Here is a 16,723-nt window from a genome sequence, read left to right on the forward strand (position 1 = left end):
AAACATGCTCCAAAAGCCCAAGTGTGGGTGAGAAGGGTACTATGCAATGACCCTAAAAGGTCACTAACAATGGTCTCTACCTCTAGTTCCTCTTCTGGCCTCCATGAGCACTCACCATTCGCATGGTGCACAGACACACATTCAGGTAAACCCTTATACACATACAATAAAAATAAATCTTAAAAACCCAAGACGTTTTAAAAAACAAAAAACAAAAAAAAACCAAAAAAACAACAATAACAACAACAACAAAAAAAAAACCCAAAACCTGAAATTTCAAGTGACATTTTAAAAAAGAGAAGGGGTTGGAGGTAGAGAGATGGCTCAGTGGTTAAGAGCACTGGCTAATCTTCCAGAGGACCTGAGTTCAATTCCCAGCAGCCACATGGTGGCTCACAACCATCTGTAGTGGGTCTCATGTTCTCTTCTGTCATGCAGGCATACATGCAAATAGAGCCCTCCCATAAGAGAAATAAATAAATAGATAGATAGATTTTAAAAAGGAGAAACCTGATTGTTTACAAATGAATCTGTTGCTCACAGATAAAAGTCTTTAGTCTTTAAATAGTAATCTAATTTTTATTTTTTTAAAAAAATCAGCAGTTGGGAGATAGCTCAGTGGTAAAGTACAGAGGACATCAGAAAATGTCCTCTGACATTATACACATATGGCAGGCAGGAAGGCACTCACACACACACAGGTGGGGTGAGGAATGAAGACAATGGATTGTGTGATCCATTTTTCACTTAAGAGTATTGGTAAACTTGTGAAAAACTAGAGCAACAGGTCCATACTGCGGAGAGTAAGCCAAGTTCCTTAATTAACACAAGAAACAGCACTAGTTTTTCAAGATGACTAAAATCTTATGGGCTCTAACAATGGTTTCAGTAACTGAAATGTGTTTATAGTTTTATTATTTAAATATTTTTACAGACATAACATACTATATTAAATATGTAAAGTCTCATCTACATGGACTTGATTACAAAAACTAATAAAGTATTTCCTAAATAAAAAATGTGGTTTTATGTATGTATGTATGTATGTATGTATGTATGTATGTATGTATGTATGTATGTATGTATGTATGTATTTATGGTATGTGGGGTTGGGCATGGGCATTCTCTGTGTGTGTGTGTGTGTGTGTGTGTGTGTGTGTGTGTGTGTGTGTGTGTGTGTGGACAATTTGTAGAAAGGAGTCAGTTCTTTTTCCACCATGTAGATCCCAAGGATTGAGCTCAGGTTTTCAGGCAGGCTCTGTTACCTGCTGAGTTCTCTCATTGTCCTCTTATTGTTTTAAAACTAGAAAAAGCAAAGATATCAGCCAGATCATATAGTCTAACACTGGATTAGGAAAAGAATATTATGGAACAGAATGGTTCCCAGGAAATGCATGCATGTGCTTTATGTTTAAGTTAGTACCTTTAGAAAGGAAGAACAAAGTAAAACAATACTCCTCACTTAGGCATAGAATCCCCTGGAGACAAAGTAGCCTCTACATACCTCCTATGCCTAAGTGGGAAGTATAGCAGAATTTTGCTCCTATGCTATAAGAGTACAGTTTGTGTATGTGTGTGTAGGTTGGAAACATCTATACTTTCTGAGGTCTTGGTAGCTGTCAGGGAGACTCTCACATCACCTTTGACCATGGCCAGAAACTGACACTTAAGCAAGTTAATGCATGAGCAAAACCAGATGTGTGAGAGGCTGCTCTATTTGACAATGAACAGCAGATGGGACAGTGGGCTTGTCCGCATGTATGTAAGGTTCTGGACAACTGACCTGGTAGCTGCTGCATTGGAGCCACAATCTTTCAAAGTAGACAAGTTTAATAGCTATCTTTGATGAGCATTTTGACAGCTTTGCTACCATCTCTTGTATTCTAGAACACCTTCACTATGGCTCTGCTAAAACTGGATCAATGGCTGGGGACGATGCTAAGGACTACTAAGACAAGGGGTAGCCTTCCCTGGAGTTCATTGGTTAGCAGACACAGTATTTGATCTGTTTACTTACTGTGTCTTCAAAATTCCTTTAAGCCTCCTAGTTCGTTTCTGCCTTTTATAGCTAGTGATGTATATGATTTTACACACACACACACACACACACACACACACACACACGGAAGATATTTGATCGCATTGTGAACCCCAAGGTTGTGAACTAGAAAAGCCTTGTAAAGTGGCTCAGCCCTAGCACACACCTTTAACCTAGGAGCTTTCTGTAAAACAAGAGCTAAATAAAGTCAAGGGGAGGTCAAGAGAAGGAGCAAGTGATGGCGGAGAGGGAATTAAGAGAAGGAATGGACATTAAATTGAAGGGTATTTAAGACAGCACAGAAAAGGAGGAGTTTTTTCCTTCTAGGACTAGGACTTCAGTGGAGTAGGAAGGTCAGCTGGGTGCTTTCTTTGCCTCTCTGAGCTAGCAGGCTTTCACCACAGTGTCTGGCTCCTGAGTCTTCATTTAGTAAAAGCAAATGGTTGGGCTTTTGTTTTAAAAACAAAAGTATATTCTTTTAGTCACGAGCTTTATGGAGGATCTGGGTGTAAATGAAAATCATCACTTAAAAGGTCTGACTTTCAAATCAGACTGGTGACCTCAAAAACAAAATGGTGTTTCCTAAATTTTTCCATTCATATCAAGCCAATCTTTTCTCCCTGGTCTGATTTCTTTTACCAAATTCCTTTTTTGCTTTTTAGCCAAATATGGGAGATATTTACCCATATGTTCCTTAAATCTGTACAGTCTTCCAAATTCTCTACCCAGTAAGAAACTCATTTCAGGAAAGGACTCCCATTTGCTCAGGAGAAATATGTTTAAAGACAGAAGGAAACTTGAATTTCTATGAACTTGGAGTGGGCAAGTGCATTTGTGTGTGTGTGTGTGTGTGTGTGTGTGTGTGTGTGTGTGTGTGTGTGTGTATACACATGTATGTGAGAATGGAAGGACAACTTTTAGTCCTCTCCTCTCACTGAGGGCTTAGAAGAGCAAACTTAGGTCATTTAGACTTGTGCAGTTAATTGAACTACCTTTACAGGAGACTTGCAGAATTAGAGGCTTAAAGACACCGGCTTTTGCTGAGTAGAATTATTCATTTACAGGCTGTTTGGCTTCATGGCCTGGGTTCTGCATATATCTCAATGTGCAATATGCAACAAAATTATAAAATAAAAGTATGGAATAAAATATCATCTACAGAGAACGAGGTATAGAAGGGAATGTCAGAAGAATTAGCTTCCCCAAAGTAATTAACATCTTTTGGAAAGAGAATGTTTGTATGCCATAGCACAAGAGGGCTTTCTATTGATATGAATATTTGAAGTTAAATTCTTTTTCCTTCTATTTTAAAAAAGATTTGTCTTTATTATGTTTGAGTATAAGTGTTCTACCTACATGTCTGTGCACCAAGTGTGTATATGATACTTTAGGAGGTCTGAAGAGCATTGAATCCCCTGGAACTGGAGTTACAGACATTTGTGAGCTGCCATGTGGGTGCTGGGAACTGAATCTGGATCTTATAGAAGAACAACAGATGCTCTTAACTGTTGAACCATTGCTCCAGTCCATTCCTTACTTTTACCTGACAAATAATTTTGTCGTACATTTTGTGGGGCCAGAGAACTCTCTGTGGCAGTGACTATCCTATAAACAATAGGATGCTGAGCAACAAGCCTGGCCTGTACTCTTTCCCCCACCTTAATGTACTTTCCTAAAAAGCTCAAAATGTCCCAAATGTTATACCTAGTTGAAAACAATGTCATACACAAAAGATTCCATAAAAAAACAAAACAAAAAACCCATAACAAAACAAAAAAAAAAAAAAAAAAAAAAAAAAAAAAAAAGATGGACATCGGCTGGAGAGATGGCTCAGCAGTTAAGAATGCTGTTCTTGTACAAAACCTGAGTTTGATTCCCAGCACCTATGTTGGATGGTTCACAGCTTCCTGTAACTCCAGCTCCAAGGAATCAGAAACCTTCTGGCTTCTGTGAGTATCTGCAAATAAAATACATATTTTTAAGTAAAAATAAAATTAATCTTAAAAATAAAAGATTGATATAGGAATGTCCTAAGCATTTCCTAGAATGCTTCCAGGCATGCCAAGGTAATGAGCTATAGACATGTCACCTTTAGGAAGTGACAAATACCTACTTGTTTTGCTGACCAGAAGCAGCCTGCTGAAGTTAAGGACTGTAATGTGAAGAAACAGCTGGAGCAGCCAGCCACATTGTTTTCTTCAGACAAGGATTTCAGTTCTATCATTCCTCTTGAAATGGGCTGAGCTGAGCTTGGGTTAAGGACCAGGACACTCACTGGTGGTGGTGGCAGCAGTATACACTTAAATCCCAGCAGAGAGGCCAAGACAGGTGGATCTCTGTAAGTTCCAGGCAGCCTGGTCTACAGAGTGAGTTCCAGAACTAGGGCTGTTAGATGGAGAAACCCTGTCTCAAAAGGAAAGGAAAGAAAAGGAAAGGGAAAAGGGGGAAGGGAGGGAAGGGGGGAAGGAAGAGGGGAAGGGCAGAAGAGGGGAGGGAAGGAACAGAACACTCAAATATTCCTGGAAACATGTATGAGCAAAACCCCAAGTGAGAGTGGTGTGCTGAGGATAAGCACCCCTCCTCCCACCCCAATACATACAGGGTTCAAAAAGAACACTGCATCTTACCAACCATCTAAAAAATTCCCGCTCATGTAAATAATCTTTTTCTAGAAGGTTATGGCTGAGGGTTATATACCAATGCAAGCCTCAAAGATACTAACATGCTCTAAGACACTAAGAAGATCTTCATATTCATCTGGTTATTATTTATAATTTATACATGGCCCTCTATGGCTTGCGTGCCTACTTCTTCCCACAGACTTTGTAACAGTCACAGAGATTGGCTGAGATCTGTGAGATGATCTTGCTGTAGGAACATAACATTAGGTTAGCAGACTCAGATTTCACTCCATATTCTTGCTTGTAGAGGTTACAGGTATTTTATATATTGAGCTTAATATTAAACCAAAACATTAAAACGTGAAACACACAAACACATATTCCATTACTCATGAGTGGGATGAAGACAGCACATACAATGAACCCCTTGGAAAGCCCTGCTGTGAGGGGATGGAGTGAAAGACATATGGCACTGTAGTATACTGTGAAAAATAGTCCTGATCTGTGTGTCCTGGAAAGGATGCTATATCTCCTGGCCACACTTGAAACCTGAACGGTTGTATTAGCATTCACACCAGGACCTTATTAGGATCTGTGTTTACTGGAGCAGTCAGTGAGATAGCTCCCAGAAGAGAACAGTCCCAAGTCCAAGGTATTTGCCAAAACCCATTGATCATCATGAGGTCACTGGCACTTTGGGGGAAATTCTGCTCCCTGTGTCTATTGCAGGCTATAGTCAATGCTGTTGGCTAGCATCCAGAACACGACAGCAAGAATGAATCTATTGCTGAAGATACATTCTTGAGTTAGAATATAGAGAAATATAGATAGTATCAGCCAGAAACATCTCTACTGGCTAGCTCTCATAGTGCTGAAAGATACTATGTATACTATAGGAAGAGAAGTGTAATCATCAATCTCACCCAACTGTGAACCCTGTGAACTACAATAACACCCTCCTTGGCAAGATGTGCCCACTGGTACATAGTGGTGTGAAGGTTATGGGAGGAATAAATGTTAGGCCCACTCTAGGACATGGAACCTGACACTGTCAACAAAACCAAGAACCCATAGACAGACAGGGCATGGGTCCTGAGGGAAACCCCAATACAATTACTCTACTAAATGGACACAGCAAAAAACTACCTCCTAATGAATTACTGCCATCCCCACAGAGCAAGACTTGTCTTGACCCTCATAAGAGAAGCTGCTGCTGCTTTTTTTTAACTAAAAATTTTTTAGAATTTCACATTATGTACCCCAATTCCACTCAACTCCCTGTCTTTTTCTACTCTCTCTCCACCCTTGTAATCTCCCTACACCAAAGAAAACAATCAAACAAAAATTGAACCAACCAACCAACCAGTCAAAAAACCCAAACATCTTTACTCGGAAGCTGTGGTGTCATAGTGTGTCAGGCAGTATTTCTGTTTGTCTGCTCATCTTTTCTTATAAATGTTCATCTCAGTAAGTCCTTGGTCTTGTTTAAAGCCTCTGGCTTCTGCTACACTATCAATACTGGATCCCCCACAGGATTCCTCTCAGACACCCTATTGTTACCCTGTGCTATGAACATCCCACAGCTTTGGATGTACTGAGTACCATGAGGACACAGAGGGGGTGGATGCTGGGGTGGACCAACTCAGAGCCCTGAATCTGGCCCTTGGTAGAAGCTGGTTTGGTCAGCCCACCAGCTCTCTTGTGCCCATGCCACCAGGCCTAGCTCTACTGTGCTGCCTGGGTGAGGTTTGGGGAGAAGCTGCTTCTTACAATAGCTGGTAGCAACTAATGAAGAGACGCGCTGTGAGTCAGTGTACAGAGAATAAGAGACTTCAGAGTGCTCAGTCCTAAGTGGGATGTCTATATTACACACCTTCCCCTCAAGGCTCAGGGATCTATTTGGAAGAGGAGGCTGAAAGTCTAAGAGTCACAGTGGTGGATAACATTAAAAAAAAATTGGCACAATAGGCAGTTGCACCTATAGACTCCTATGTTTAAGATCTATAAAAAATCAAGCCAGACAAAACCCCAGTATGGAAGAGTAGAGGTGGTGTCTTGGGTGTCTTGTCTAAAGCAATAGCTGGCCCATTAATAACAAAGTGACTGTCGTAGTCAGGGTTTCTATTCCTGCACAAGCATCATGACCAAGAAGCAAGTTTGGGAAGAAAGGATTTATTCAGCTTGCACTTCCACATTGCTGTTCATCACCAAAGGAAGTCAGGACAGGAACTCACACAGGGCAGGAACTTGGAGGCAGGAGCTGATGCAGAGGCCATGAAAGGATGCTGCTTACTGGCTTGCTTCCCCTGCTTTCTTGTAGAACCCAGGTCTACCAGCCCAGGGATGGCACCACTCACAATGGGCTGGATCCTCCCCCGTTGATCACTAGTTGAGAAAATGCCTTACAGCTGGATCTCATGGAGGCATTTCCTCAAATGAGGCTCCTTTCTCTGTGATAACTCCAGCTTGTGTCAAATTGACACAAACCTAGCCAATATAGGTAGACATGAAGTCTCATCCTTAGTTGAGGAGCTATTAACATTTGATTGCTGCCAGGAGAGGAAAAGTCAGCTTTCCTTAATAGTATGGCACCCGGTATATCAACCACACTCAGGATAGGGTCTCATGCTCAGGAGTATTTATTATGAAAACACAAACTGTATTCAATGAAGAAGAGACTAAGAGAACATAAGGCTGGTTGGTTAGAGAGGTAGAGAATGATCTGGAGGAGTTGAGGAAGAGGAATTAACACAATCAAAATATAGTATATGATATTCTCAAAGAATTATTATGAAAAAAGAAACAACAAAAACCACAAATTGTGTGTTTCCAGACCTGCAATTTGAATAGGGAAGACACTTTCCTGAGATAGACTGATGTACAGAGGAGGATGAGGCCTTCCAGCCATTTCTGTCTCCTTTTCTTCCATATACCAGGACCCAAAATTATCAGGTAACATTGCTTCATGAAACTACACTTTAGCACTTCAGGACCAAAATCTTAAGGCTGTTGCTGTTGCTATTTTGTTGTGTTTTGGAGCCCAGGCTGGCCAAGAATAAATACATTAGGTAGTCCATGATGACCTCAAACTCACAATGATCCTCTTGGTTTCTCAAATGCTGAGATTTCAGACATAAGTCAACCCACTTTAATGTAATTACTTATACCTACTTCCATTCTAGTCCATATACTGTAAAATGATTTAACAGATACCATGTTTTATTTGGGTAAAATACATATTATGGATTTTATCACCTTAATTATTAAGTGCACAGGTCAGCAGAATGAAATATATTTATAATTTCAATCATGACTATCATTAATCTCCAAAATCTTTTCATCTTTCTAAACTGAAATTCTATACCTAGGGTTTTGTTGTTGTTGTCTTTGTTTTTTTTTTTTTTTTTTAAGCTTTCCTGTTCCCAGGCGCCAGAATCTGGCAACCAGCAATTATTTTACTCTCCCTATTTCTGGATTTCACTTTAAGAGTAATACATCTTTGGGATGCTAAAAGAAATAGGATAATGAGGTAAGGAGAGAAAGAGGAAGAGAATATAAGTGACAAATGCCACTTTGTTGAATATATTCACCTGTGCTAGGAACAACGGCCAACAGTAGATTCCTTAGATCCTGCTCCTATTTAGGGAGGTCAGAACATGTAGAAGGCTGAGTGACTGCAGGGATCACAGAGCCTGGGGGGTTAGGTTATAACTTGGTGGTTGAGTATGAATATAGCATGCATGTGCGTTGGGGGGCTGGCTAGTTTCAACCCTCAGTATGGAAATCAAACAAATAACTACAATGGAATTTAAACCTGGACTAAAAGGAAACCATCTCTTGGCTCTGACTTCAGATCCTCTTGGTCACCAGGTGTATGAGTCAAAGTTCACTAGAGAAATATAACCAATGGAAGGTGTATATGTGTGTGTGTGTGTGTCCACCTTTTCTCTCCAAGCTGGTTTTTGCCAGTGTTTTATCACAGCAACAGAAAGAAATCTAAAATGGCAAGATTTTATTTCTTTACAATGACATTTCTGAGACTCTGATCTGGAAAAGGGGGCAGCCTTAGCACAGGGTGCAGTTGGCTCTCTGTAGTTCACTAGAAGGGCCAGTTTTTAGAGCAGTTCTACTCGTAGTGCGGCAGGTTTCTTCCCTGTCACTCTGTGGACTCTACAGTCGCTTTATTATGTCTATGTGGGAAAACTGACCAGGACAGGGACAAACATAACTCCTCACTAACTCCCTTGGCTAAAAAAGGTCAATGGACCTACACAGTTCCCTAAGACTGAAGCAAAGGGTTCCTCATTTTCTCTGTCCATCCTAGAAGCTACTGCCAAAGGTAAATTATGATGCCATTCTATTAGAATCCTTCAATAGTACCACTGAGATCAAATTTCCTCATCATGTAAGCTTTCTTCCTCAGCAACTTTGCAAGCCTCTAAAGAAGCTCTGATTCCCTTTGCTTTGCTTTGTTCTTCCCCATCTCCTGCTTTCACGATCCATTTTGGCTGGCATCCCTTCAGTCACCATGACCATATCTATGTATTGATCGCTGCTGTGCAGCACACATGAACCAAGTGTCTTCTCTCAATACACTCACTTCAAGGGACTTGGGATAAACTGAGAACATTGCCCACTAGTCTGTGACAGCATTCTTGCCCTACTCTACCTTCACACATGACAAGGTGAGACAGGCTTAGATTCAAAGTGTTTTTAGCCCCACAACACAACCGATAAGCCTAAAAGAGTGCCTGATTTGAGATGGGCCAATAATTCCCTTTCCTGGAATCTTTAGGCTCAAAACCAGGAATTTGGAGGTTGTATCTCCTGAGTAGGTAGGGGTAGAGAGATAAAACAGGTCTATAAAGCAATCTGGGGAGAGGACTGTCGGTATGGTGAGGAGTGGCAGTACCAAATGTAGGTTCTACCTTCAGAGCAAATGCACTGTCCATGAAAGAGTTGTGATTCTACCACATAGAAGCAAGAGTCCTGACCACATCCAGGTGATACTGAAAGCAGTTGGTGGTGTTATCTAGAAAAGACTGACCAAAACAAGAGGAGACAAGAATTCAATACTGTTCTGTTTCAGCTCCAAGGTTTTGTGAGCTGTGTGATCTCAGATTGTGTGGAAAACCTAACAAGGACTCAGTTTCCTTACCATAACACGAGAGTGTGGAAAAGTTGTCAGTGTGACAAGTGAAGGCAACTATAGCTCCTAGCAGGCAATGTTCAGGTTTTGAGCTAAGTGCTCTGCTAACTAACACCTCACAGCCCTTCAGCAATCAGAGAGGCAGTGCTTCACAAAGGAACAAGGCACCAAGGCCTTTCTGGGGTCACCCAGGCAAGGCATTCTAGCATAAAATCCTCTAAATATCTTTGAATTTCAGAATTCAGCCCAAGTAAATTATGCTAAAAACTCTAGCACATCATGAGAGTCTCCGTGAATCTGATGGGTCATAGTAGCCAAATTAAGATTAACCTTTTAAGTTCTTTGCAGCCCTGTAAGATTCTTAATAAGCACTATGAAACTGAAGGGATGAAATGCCTGAGGCATATAGACTCTTGCACTGTGGGAATGATTTAAGACTCTTCTCAAAGTGAGCTGCCCCCAAATGTCAATTCCACTGTTTAACTGTAATAAGGGCATTAGGGAAGATCCTAACCTTGATCCAGAAGCTCAGAATTTCAGACAAGCAAGGCCCCAGAACATCATCTTCACATTAAGTAAAAGAGAAACTGCTGCAGAGATCAGCCGAGGCTGGCCTTAAGTGAGGCCTGTGAGACATCCTGGCCAGCTTCTTCCCTGTGTTACTTACCTAGTTGATTTTGTCAGTACATTTCTTCACAGAACCGAAAAGATCAAAAGGATGTGATCATAAATTATTTTTCTCTCATGAGTTTTAAAGTGATGAGCTCAAAAGCCCGTGGTAATACGCTAAGGCAGCAAATTTACATCTTTTACTTTTAAAATAAAATTTGATTTGGACTCTCTCAGGCAGTTTTATTTTTTTAAATCTTTGGGGTTTTAGCTTATGATTTTCTGTGGGCAGGTAGGGTAGGATAGGGTAGGGTAAGGTAAGGTAGGGTAGGGTAGGAGAGGCCTTTGTCTAGCCCTCCTGGTTTCTCATATCGTTTTCTGTGGCAACAAAGACAAGTTTCAACATCCATTCACAGCAGTTCATCCACTTCCACCTGCACACTGAGCTGGCTGTGTTTCTTCCTATGCCTTTTAATTTCTTTTTCTTTATTTCAGTGCTGGCGATGGAACCCAGGGTCTCACATGCTAGGCAGGATATCTGTCACTAAGCTATGTTCCTAGCCCTTTCCTTTGTCTCTCCTTGCCAATCAATCCTTGCTATAGTCACTGAAAGTCGGAAATACAAGGAAAACCATACTGTCTGCAGAGGACTGGCATGCTGAGCTGCTGAGAGAGAGAGTTTCTGTGCCTTCCCCACCAGACTCTTTCATTTCTACTCTTGGGAACCCAGAAAAGTAGAAAACAGAGTTGGCAAATTAAAGTCAGTGAAATTAAAGTTGTGAACAGGAAGAAGGAAGAGGAAGAAAAGAAGGAAGATGAGATTGTTTTGATTCATCATACCGACACTACTAACCCACATTTAAAGCATATGGGAAACCATTTTACTTTGTCTGGCCCAGGCATCTTTACTAATGACTTTACTCAGGCGGCAACTCTTAAGACAAACAACAGCAAATGTATGCTGCCTTGTGCCATACCCCAATTTCAGCCTTCCCCAGCAGAAATAAGCTGCTCTTAGGAAGAAGGTGGAGCCACACTGAGCTTGTATACCCCCATATTCAAAACTATTTCCTGATGAGTAAACACAAAAAGTGCTCAGAAATTCAATACATATCTAAGGTTTCTGTTCCCCTGGCTTCATAGGCCAGCAGGCCAAACTATATAAAACTCGCTAAGTAAACAACAGTGTAGTTTGTTCAGAATGACTTCAACAAGTACCCATCACTTAACCAAAGGACAATAGGGGTTACACTGTAGGACCTTGTTCCAATCCATTTATAGATGGGTTCCTACTGGGCCCTGGGTTGGAGGGATGACAATGAAGCCAATAAGCTGAGCATAATGCAGCAGCAGCTTAAGCATGGAAACAGCATAGTCGACTCAGACACCTACAAGGAGAGCACTATTCCTACCCAAGAAAACCACTAAAGAACTCTCAAAAGGGTTACTGTTCTCCTAACCATCATTAAGCCACTATGGTCAACTATGAAAATGATTAAGTATCAATGCTGAGCTATCTCAAACACCTTTATTCAACTTAGTGAACCATAAACCAAATAGGCCATAATTCCTGTCAGGGTTTCTCCCCCCAATAAAAACTTGACAGGAGTCATGCAGTTTCTCAAAAAGCATAAGAGGCATAAAAACCAAAAACAAATTAGGCTCACAAGGATCTTGAGGACCAAAGACCTTTTAGGAGTAGTTAGCAGAAGATCCTCTAGGTTTTGTGATGATTCTTTGTATCAACATCACCGTTCTCTTGCCTGGATATCCAAGAAAACCTCAGCTTCCCGGAACACAATGCAGTTGTCTTCCACAATACACAGATGTGTAATTTTGGGGACCATAAAATGTTCATGTAGTAAGACTACTCTTAGGGGGACTATCTATCTTTCACCCAACCAAAAATCCAAATTACTTTCACAAAACCCTTCCTTCCCTTTAACAAAATCACTTTAAAGCAGGTTATGAGTTTCTGATGGATGGATTTACAAAGTGAATTTATTTCTATTTCATACTACAGTCAGAAGTTATATTTACCCCTAGAAGATAAAAAGTTTGTTTTGTTTGCTAGTGCTTCTAAATGGTGTGCCAACAACCAATAGTGACACATGAGGCACCAGGCATTAGATCTCAACTTTCTTCCTAGTCACTTGTGAGGTAAGTTTTAATGCAGGTTGCTATTCTGAAACCAAGAAAGCTCTAAATTGCAAGAGTTTTTTCTGTAACATACTTAACAGCAAAAATGAATGGATTTGAACTCATTTGGAGGTAAAACAGCTGTGGGCTAAGAAGGTGCTCTTTAGGCTTTAGTTATCCCACTTGATGTGAATATCCATATGGCTTGCTACACATATATGAACATGTGTGACTACTGAATATGGCTCCAGGTCCCCAGGGTTACTTACAGAAAATATATACACCATAATAATTCCTGAAGCCCCTGAAATCTCAGGTCTAAAGGATCCGGCCCCAAAGGTGTAAGATATTATGGATTTCTAATATCAAACCATTCACAAGTAAGAAGTTGAGACTTCAAGGGAAAGCAACTCGCCCAAGGCTACATAGTAGGCAGGAGTACAGCAGACTCTGAAGCTAGGGCCTCCTACAGGGCCAGAGCTCATGAGTTCCATGGTGTTATGCCTGCTCACACAGCTTCAGGAGTGCTATGCTAGCATGGCTCTTCTTCAGAACCTGCAGAAAATGCTTAAGTGGAAAACACCAACCACCATGGCAGTGACACAGAAGGCCTAGTGCTTACCTTGCCCAGGACAGTAAGACATGGTTTAGGGTCCAATTCTGGCTGTTCAAGCTTCACCACTCCTACCCAGCCATATTCATACAAGTCCTCTTCGTCATTGTTATTACACAGGCCTAGTGGGTGCATCTAAAAGATAAAATGGAAAGAAAATATCAACAGATTGGCCACAGACTGGTTTGACCCACTATATGCATTTCTTACTGTGTACTAAACAAAAGCCACTTCAAAACTTCAATCTTTATGGCATGGAGCAGTTTTTCAATCCACAGGGAATTTCAGTTCATTACAGTGAGCTGAGCACTGACGAAAACACAATAAAACCCCTAGAAATAGATATTATAAGGGGTGGAGAAATGACTCAACAGTAAACTGCTCCTTTAGAGGACCCAGGTTCAATTCCAAGCATGAACATGAAGGCTTACAACTGTCTATGACTCTAGTTCCAAAGGATCTGATGCCCTCTTCTGAAATCCATAAGCACCAGCCCTGCATATACTGCTATACATTCAGATATAACATTCATACCCATAAAATTAAATAAAAATATATTGTATAGACATATATTTGTGTGCATGCACATTTGTGTAGGTACATGGAGCCCAGGGGTTGATGTCAGATGTCCCAATCTCTATTTACCTTATTTTTTGAGATAGGGTCTTTAAATGAACCTGGGGCTTTCTAATCCAGCTAGAATGGTTGGCTAAGTCTCAGAAATCCTCCTGACTCTGAATGTTCAGTGCTAGGATTACAGGTGTACGCCACTGTGCTTGGTTTTTACATGGTGCTGGGGATTGAATTTAAGGTCTTATGTTCTCACAGCAAGCATTTTACAGACTTAGCCATGATTTCAGCCTCTATAAATATATATTATAGCTGCTTTCTCTCTGCCTTCAAAGTAATAGTTGTGTCAGGTGGAAGCCACCTGATAAGAGGGAAAGCATATTATATAAATGCCAATCTAAATTACTATGAAATATTATAAATCTACCACTAAGCAATTGTTAAAACAAACAAGCAAAAAGAAACCAAAACCCAAAAACTAACCAGGATAATACCCTATTTGGCTTCTAGGTCTTAAGGTCACATCAACTTATGCACAAGGGCCTAGAGACACATTCAGGACTTAAGAGAACTATAAACGTGGCAAATTGTCAGTATAATTAGCAGGCTATTTTAAGATTACAAATGGTTACTGGAAAATTGATAACATTCTTTACAGTCTTTTCAAAGAATCTGTTACACATCACAAAATAGAAACTATTTTCTCATATAGAAGCTTGAAAACTACAGAAACCTCAAGGTCTGTGTTTAAAGTCCTAGCACTGACTTGTATCAGGCTGTAGCAATTTCCTCACAGGTTCTTTAAGATTTAGTAAGTTCTAAAGGAAAGCTCATTAAAACTCAGAAGTTCTAGGGCTGGAGAGTTGGCTTCATAGTTAGGTTATTTGTTGCTTTTACAGAGGACCAGGGTTTAATTCACAGTATCCACATGACAGCACACAATCATCTTTCCTGGGGATCAACATCTTCTTCGGACCTCTATAGGCACACACATGGTGCAAGCAAAACATACATAGCCATAAAATAAAAATAGAACTTTAAAATAAAAGATCAAAATTCAGGAAGTAAATTTTAGAGTCTCAGAAAGTCCATGAAACTGACTAGATGCATAAGGCATCTCCCTCTCTAAGCTTATATAAGTCATAAAGACTACCAAGGACAGAGACCAACTATGTTGCCTAGCAGAATAGACCCATCAAGTTGCCCCTTAAGAGTCCCAGGCTTGCTAAGTGGCCTGTGAGGGATACCCTCTGACCCAATGTGTTACCTACAAGTCAAGGAGTATGTTCTAGGATTCTAGCTTTTGTCAGCCATCAATCTATGTTACAATGGGTTTTGGTAACACAGCTGTCTTTAAAATTATTCCTGCTCCTGTACATAGCTCCTAATCCATACTCCTGTAAGTGACCCAAAAAACTCAATGGTCTGTCAATGTGTACCTAGGTGGCATCTGTACTTTGGTTTATCCTTGATTCCCTATCTGGGATGTGCAGACATTTGTTTAAGACTCTCCAAGAAATAGTGTCATACACCATAGCTCCAGAGTCCAAGAACAATGTGGAAAGAGAAAATTCTCATAGATAACTTACTAAGTTATAAGCCTAGCACTGTGTGTGTTAAATCTCCCATACTTTAATATTTATTTGTTTATTTTTATGTGTATGAGTGGTTTGCTAACGTACACCTGTGCACCAGGTGCATGCCTAGTCTTCTTGGAGATCAGAGGAAGGAATCAGAACCCCTACAACTGGACTTACAGATGACTGTGAGCCACTATATGGGTGCTGGGAATGTAACTCTAGTCCTCTAGAAGAGCATCCATGCTTTTAACCATTGTTCTATATCTCCAGCTCAATGTGCTTAACTCTTTTAAGTTGCAAGATATCTTTAGATCTGTATTAAGAACTTTCTAGGGCCAGGAGTAGTGGCATGTGACTTTAATCCCAGCACTTGGAAGCAGAGGCAGGTAGAGCTCTGTGAGTTCCAGGACTCAGGGCTGCATAATTTGGGAAAAACAAAACAAAACAAAGAACCTTCTAGATTCCACTAGGAAGAATGAAACTAGACTGATCAGTAGTATAAAGAGTCACAGTCTACAACAAGATAAAAGACTTAAAAAGTTAGAACAGAGTTTATCCAATATAGAAGGGATAACAGCTCCAAAAACATCCATATCCTAACCTTCATACATTTACCTTACATAGCAAAAATTTACCATACACAGTAAGACACTCTGGCATATGTGACTAAGCACAAAGATATGGAGGTTTCCTGGATTCTCCAGGTAGGCCAGTATATCAAGACTAATATTGTTCTAAGCCAGTAGACCAATAGTAACTTAGAGCAGCAAATAGAAAGCTAATGCATATTATTCCTTAATTGTTTTACAAGTGAAAACAAGTTCAAGATAAATGACCTTGCTTTCCAAGACAACATGGGTAAGCAAGAAGTACATCCAGCCCAAATGATTCTGCCAGTGACTTTCCACTCTACGCACTTGCTCTGTGCTTCTTCACTTTATCTGAGAGAAAAATACTGAAAGAGAAAATCTTCATTTAAAAAATCTTTCTAGCGTTAAATTTGTTAGTCAAGGAAAGTGCTATTTAATGCGGGTAGCAAAAGGAGCTAAGATATGGAAACTAGGACATGTGTCTGTAAAGCTGCAGGGCCTCAAAGCAAACTGGAGGAAAAATAAGACTAGTCATTTCAAACGTAGGGAAGAGGTGCAAAAAGGGAAGAGGAAGAATGAAACTAGACTGATCAGTAGTAAAAAAGAGTCATAGTCTACAACAAGACAAAGGACTTAAAAAGTTAGAACGGAGTTTAGACATCAAGATAGTATCAGAATACCAAGCAATAAATGGCACACAGAAGACAAGAAGCATTTAAGCAAATAGGTGCCACCCCTTAAATGTAGTAGTATGCCTCACTGAGAGGACAGCTTAGAGATTCTTGGAATCTGAATTCCATGCAACACTGTGGAA

The 16,723-nt window shown here is 40.4% G+C and overlaps 1 protein-coding gene across 1 annotated transcript in view; it reads right to left on the reverse strand.

The window, feature by feature from the left end:
* The window catches only part of ZNRF3 (zinc and ring finger 3), a 146,998-nt gene that overhangs the window by 45,453 nt on the left and 84,822 nt on the right, over positions 1–16,723 (reverse strand). Inside the window, exon 2 of the mRNA XM_080938862.1 lies at positions 13,179–13,304. Coding sequence (XP_080794988.1) covers positions 13,179–13,304 — 126 coding nt within the window. The remainder of the gene's footprint in view (positions 1–13,178; positions 13,305–16,723) is intronic.

This window comes from Micromys minutus, assembly GCF_963924665.1.
Source record: "Micromys minutus genome assembly, chromosome: 1".
Classification (NCBI taxonomy): domain Eukaryota; kingdom Metazoa; phylum Chordata; class Mammalia; order Rodentia; family Muridae; genus Micromys; species Micromys minutus.